The sequence below is a fragment of the Fragaria vesca genome, linkage group LG6 (assembly GCF_000184155.1).
Source record: "Fragaria vesca subsp. vesca linkage group LG6, FraVesHawaii_1.0, whole genome shotgun sequence".
NCBI lineage: Eukaryota > Viridiplantae > Streptophyta > Magnoliopsida > Rosales > Rosaceae > Fragaria > Fragaria vesca.
Window position 1 is genome coordinate 12,510,677 of NC_020496.1, and position 5,465 is coordinate 12,516,141.

The window sequence follows — 5,465 nt, forward strand, 5'->3', positions numbered from 1 at the left end:
TTTGTTTACTAAAGCAAAANAAAAAAAAAAAAAAATTAAACAGTTCAAGGTATATAGAAAAACTTACATCTTGATTCACAATTCATTCAAATATTACGGCATATCGATAGTATAATTTTCTTTGTGAGAGTTAATATGTAGTACAATAAAATTTTATGTTTAAAACATGTGTCACATATTGACACCAGGCCAGGGGGTTGCTGTGATGCCTCTAATTGACATAGCTAGCTGCGCCCCTGGTTGTAATGGATTTGAAAAGTTATCTGAGTTTCTTATTTGAGTGTAGCCAAATTTGATTATGTATACAAGAATTCTTCCTTTTTTTTTTTTTCCGATTGAAACGAATTCTCGCTCTTTCATAAGCTAATGCAGATCTTTTTAGATAAAAACGGGAAATAATTACACTTTTGACTTTTTATTGAACAGTTATATCTATATCGCTGGGGTCACCAAATAGGCCTAGGAGAATAGTAATCAGAGGGCAAGATCAGAACAAGACTTGGAAAGGAAACGTAAAATCCAAATAACCAAAACGAGAAAGACGTTCACAAAAATCTTTCAAAATCAGAGGGAAAATCAGAAAGATTTTAAGCATATCTTGACTAATGGAAAAGGCTATGTTGAAGCATGAGCTGGTTAATTGCTTGATTCACAAGATTACCAGGCCCTCTTCTTCTATATATAGGCCACCCTCCCGTTCATTGTCCTGTACCAGAGTGGTACCTTGATAGATCAATCAGTCTCTATTACTGTCCTGTAATCTTCTCCCGTAGTTCTTATGGCGAAGCAATATCATTCGCTTTCCACCACCATTGCGACTTCCATTGTCTTCCTCTTAGTTCTCTCTAATGCACAAGATAATGCTCCTCACAGTGGCGGTGTGATTAGCCTCAACATGATCCACCGTGACAAGCCATCTTCTCCCTTATACGATGCTTCGTTAACCGATTCGCAAAGAGTAAGCAAAGCGTTGCAACTTTCACGTCATCGTATCAACCGTTTCGTCTCGTCAGAAGATGAATCACCTGGTGCTCATCTAATCTACAGCAGTGGAGAGTACCTGGTGAATATGTCAATCGGTACACCACCAAGACCTTTCATTGGAATTGTCGACAGCGGAAGTGATCTTATATGGACACAATGCATGCCGTGCACGGAATGTTTCAAGCAAAACCCTCCTCTCTTTGATCCGGCTTCTTCATCAACTTATAAAGCTCTCTCGTGTGCATCCAACGAATGTAGGTTGGTAAACGAAGCCACACTTTGTTCCAGTAATTCAAGCTCTTGTGGCTATCAAGCTTCATATGGCGACGGGTCTTACAGCAACGGAAACTTGTCCCTTGACACCGTTACACTGGATTCGATATCCATTCCCAACACCATATTTGGTTGCGGACACCATAATGGAGAGTTCACTGGGGTTGAGTCGGGAATTGTTGGACTAGGCCGTGGAGCTGTGTCGTTTATCTCCCAAATCGGGGGGTATTTGGTTGGCGGGAAATATTTCTCATATTGCTTGGTTCCTAATCCTGCACAAACGTCTTTCCAGTCCAATAACTCTAATCCAGTCTCATCAAGCAAGATGTATTTTGGTCGACTCAATACTTCATCAGGTCCTGGAGTGGTAACCACCCCTTTGCTTAGGAATCCAATCTATCAATCCTTCTATTACCTTGAGCTTCAAGGCATTAGTGTCGGAGCCAACAATATCACAGTTGATGCTGATGCCAAGGACTTTAAGGGCAACATGATCATAGACTCAGGGACTACCTCAACGTACTTGCCGGAGTCGGTTTACGACAGGTTCGAAAGAGCAATTAGAGAGGAACTCAAAGATCGAAATCTGGAGGTGAAGCAAGATCCGACTGGCGGTTCAGATCTTTGTTACTTGACTAAATATGATATTCTTGCTGGCCCCAATGTCACTTTCCATTTTAATGGGGCAGATGTGAAGCTAAATTCGGCCAACAATTTTATTAGAATGGATGATGAGACTGTTTGCTTAGCATTCTCCTCAGGCAGCAGTTTTGGAATCTATGGGATTTGGCAACAAACAAATTACCTGGTAGGATATGACCTAGAGAACAAGACTGTCTCCTTCCAGCCAACTGCTTGTGCGACTATTTAGTCAAAGGGTGTTTCTAAATGTAACCGGAGATTGATAAATTTGATATCGTATTAAGTTTATTTTATATTTTGTAAAGTATCTACAATTTAAGAGACGATGAGAACTTCGAATATGCATCTGTATGCAAAGTCTCGGTTATATGTTGATGTAAGCTTGTTCGATAAAAGAGACAGAGGTTTTGCAGCCATTTTTGTTGCTTTGAGAAGATGTCAAATTAAGTCTAGCTAGCTCTCAATTTGCTTACAAATTTCAATTTCATGAGAATTGTAGGTTTTTTCGGCCGAAGTTTGGCTTATGTGAGCTTTTGATTTAGTAATATTTTGTTACCAACTTTGGAGTGATCGCTAGTGGTTCTTTCCTTTTGTTTGTTTTCACTCCCAAAGCACTACTATGTGTTGACTTGCGAAGCAAGCCAGCAATGGCGTCCATGGCTACGTGCTTCACTCTTCCACCAAACCCTTTCAAAGCTTCACTCTTACGTAACCGTTCCAAGGTTCCAGAATATAGGGCTTCTGCGCCGGTTGTGAGAGCCAACATTGCAGATGAGATCAGGCCCGGCAGCGCCATCGAGAGTGATAAGTTACCTTCGGATGTGAGAAAGCGAGCAATGGAAGCTGTGGGCGCTTGTGGAAGAAGAGTGACTGTTGGTGACGTAGCCGGCAGAGCTGGCCTTAAGCTCTTTGAGGCTCAGAAAGCTTTGCAGGCTCTCGCTTCTGATACTCATGGCTTCTTGGAGGTACTTAGTTTCACAATTTTCTATACCCAAATGTTAGTAATTTATGACTTTGTGAAGAAATTATTTGAATGAAAAATGTAGTTATGCTCTTGTTTTAGATTATGTTACAGATTGTGTTAGTGAAATAGTATGATGCTTATTATGGTGTGAGTAGGTCTCTGACGAAGGCGATGTACTCTATGTTTTTTCCAAAGATTATAGAGAAAAACTTGTAGGCAAATCGTTCATCATGAGAGTTGAGCCACTGCTTGAGAAGGCAAAGGTAGTAATGCTATTATGGGATTTGATAATTTAGTCATTGTGTTTAAGATATATATGTACAACTAAGATATATATGTACAACATCGGCACTCATATGATGCGTTTTCACAGGCTAAGGCTGAGTATTTAGCAAAGGGTTTCAATTGGAATTACTGCTCTGATTACTTCGATCCATTGTTCTTGTGTTCACTGCAATTCTTGTTGTATTAAAGTAAGTTTTTAGGATACTGGTTTTCGATTGAAGATGAATACTTTTGTACTACCAGGAGTATTAACTATTAACAACAATGTTTTGATTAAAATGATGACAGCCGCCAGACGTGGTTTACTTCTTCTTGCTCTGGTGGAGGAAGCTCATTTCAGTTGGGTTTTGATTCTGCAACTACTATTTATTCCTCTGGTCGTAAAGAATTGTACGTTTTGGTAACACCTGCTATATATCCTTTTTTCTCAAGTGTTGCAGGTCGAGTTATTTTAGTTTTTGAGGAGATCTTTTATAATATCATGCCACCTTTATTTTTTATCTCCTTCATGTTCTGGGATCCCAATTACTATAGGAAGCAAGTAAAGCCACAGCAAAAACCAAGAACAGATCCTGTTGAGATATAAATCTCACATCGGAAATATGAGACATTGTCTGTGGGTTTGTGGGTTAATAAGAGTTTGGGCCACTCCACTCATTGTTAATTGGTTTTGGATGTGAACTCCAAACTACTTTATCATGGTATCAGAGCTGGTTACCCACGTCCACGTGTGAAGCCTAATGGCTACACTCACTCCACGTCACCCAAATGTTGTTCACGTGTTAGGTTTGAAGATTCGCCACACGTGCGGCCGTGCAGGGGCGTGTTGAGATATAAATCTCACATTAGGAATATGAGACCTTGCATAACATAAGATTTTGGGTCACTCCACCCATTATCAATTGGTTTGGATGTGAACCTTAGACTACTTTATTAGCTCTATTGAAATTTGGTGAATCTATGGTGTGAGTAAATCAGTTTTTTCTATGATACATTCTCAACTGTTTCATAGTATTATTAGTTTGGATAATTGTGTCCTACCTAATTGCCTCTAGGGTCAATATGAAAGACTAAATCTTCATATCCATACAGTGATGCATGATTTACTTCATTTTATGCTCTAAGAGTTGAGTATATCCAAATAAAAATTTACTTGATTCCATGATTCCATTCAGCTCCTCAGTGCTCGAAACATGGCCGAAAGAACTGTCATAGGGCAGGACAGAATTGTTTATAGCACTGGCAAGGATTTGGTTGATCAAAAGTTGGATAGGTGTTTCAACAGATAGACAAGTCAGGTCAATAAAAATGCTACTATTACTTGGTATAAGATCTCAACTCTCGTGTCTAATATACTATGTTTCCATTCTAACAAATGCTTACTTGGTTCAGGATTCAAGATTAGGGTTTAGGGTTCAAATCCACCCATAGGTCTTCGTTTGGGAAGGCCTGGGTCACGGGTGTGACCTGGGTCGCCACGTGGCAGTGAAATTTGACTTCAGTTTTCACCCACGATTTTTGTTTCTGGGTTGCCACGTGGCATTGACTGTTTATTAAACTTTATATTAGGTATTTTGAATGTGAATAATGATTTTATGTGTTAATAAAATTATAATTAAATAAACAAAATGAAATATTGAAATTAAAAATAACACAAACATAACACAAAAAAATATTTAAAAATAACATAAACATAACATAAAAAAATGGTGGTATTTATAGGAATTCTTTTATTTTTAAATAGGGTGAGTTGCCGTACATTGGAAAATTTGTTAATAAAAAAAAATCCCATATTGAAATTAATGTACATAACTTATACTTTTGAAAGGTAATTTAAACAAGGGGCAGTAATATTACTTATATATATATATATATATAATAATATATATAATAATATTACTCGTCCCCTTTACGTTTTAAACTTAGAATACGAACCCACCAGTGCTTGACATGTGGCAAGTGGATGCGTGGGATGAGACCAATACAGGAACAAAAAAGTTGCATGCACTCGCCAAAGAAAGGAAGAGAAGCAGCTTCACGTGGCTATGTCATGCTGACCTCGTTGTGTGACCCTACGTTTTGGGCTGATGTGGCGCTGAAGGCCCGGGCCTTCTATTTTTCTTTGTCCTGGGTCATAGGTCTGACCCAGATCTACGACCCAATAAAGGCGTGGGTCGATGATTATTTTTTATGGGCGGACTTTGTTTTTTCTTTGTTTGGGTCTTTCTTTGTACGTGGNTGAAGGCCGTGGGTCGNGGTCTTTTTCTAGGTTTGGGGTTGGACTTGTCTCTAAGGTATTGATGACCAAGGAATATCT

General features: G+C 38.9%; 1 protein-coding gene and 1 pseudogene across 1 annotated transcript; both read left to right on the plus strand.

Moving 5' to 3' along the window:
* The first annotated feature begins 778 nt into the window (after positions 1-778).
* Positions 779-2,128, plus strand: LOC101311019 (aspartic proteinase CDR1-like). The gene has a single exon (XM_004305289.1). It carries the CDS (start codon positions 779-781, stop codon positions 2,126-2,128), a length of 1,350 nt encoding a protein of 449 aa, XP_004305337.1.
* Positions 2,129-2,546: 418 nt separating this feature from the next.
* Positions 2,547-5,465, plus strand: part of LOC101311305 — a 15,007-nt pseudogene continuing 12,088 nt past the window's right edge.

Coding starts and splice junctions, on each gene's coding strand:
- LOC101311019 (XM_004305289.1), top strand. CDS start 779: ATGGCGAAGCAATATCATTCGCTTTCCACCACCATTGCGACTTCCATT.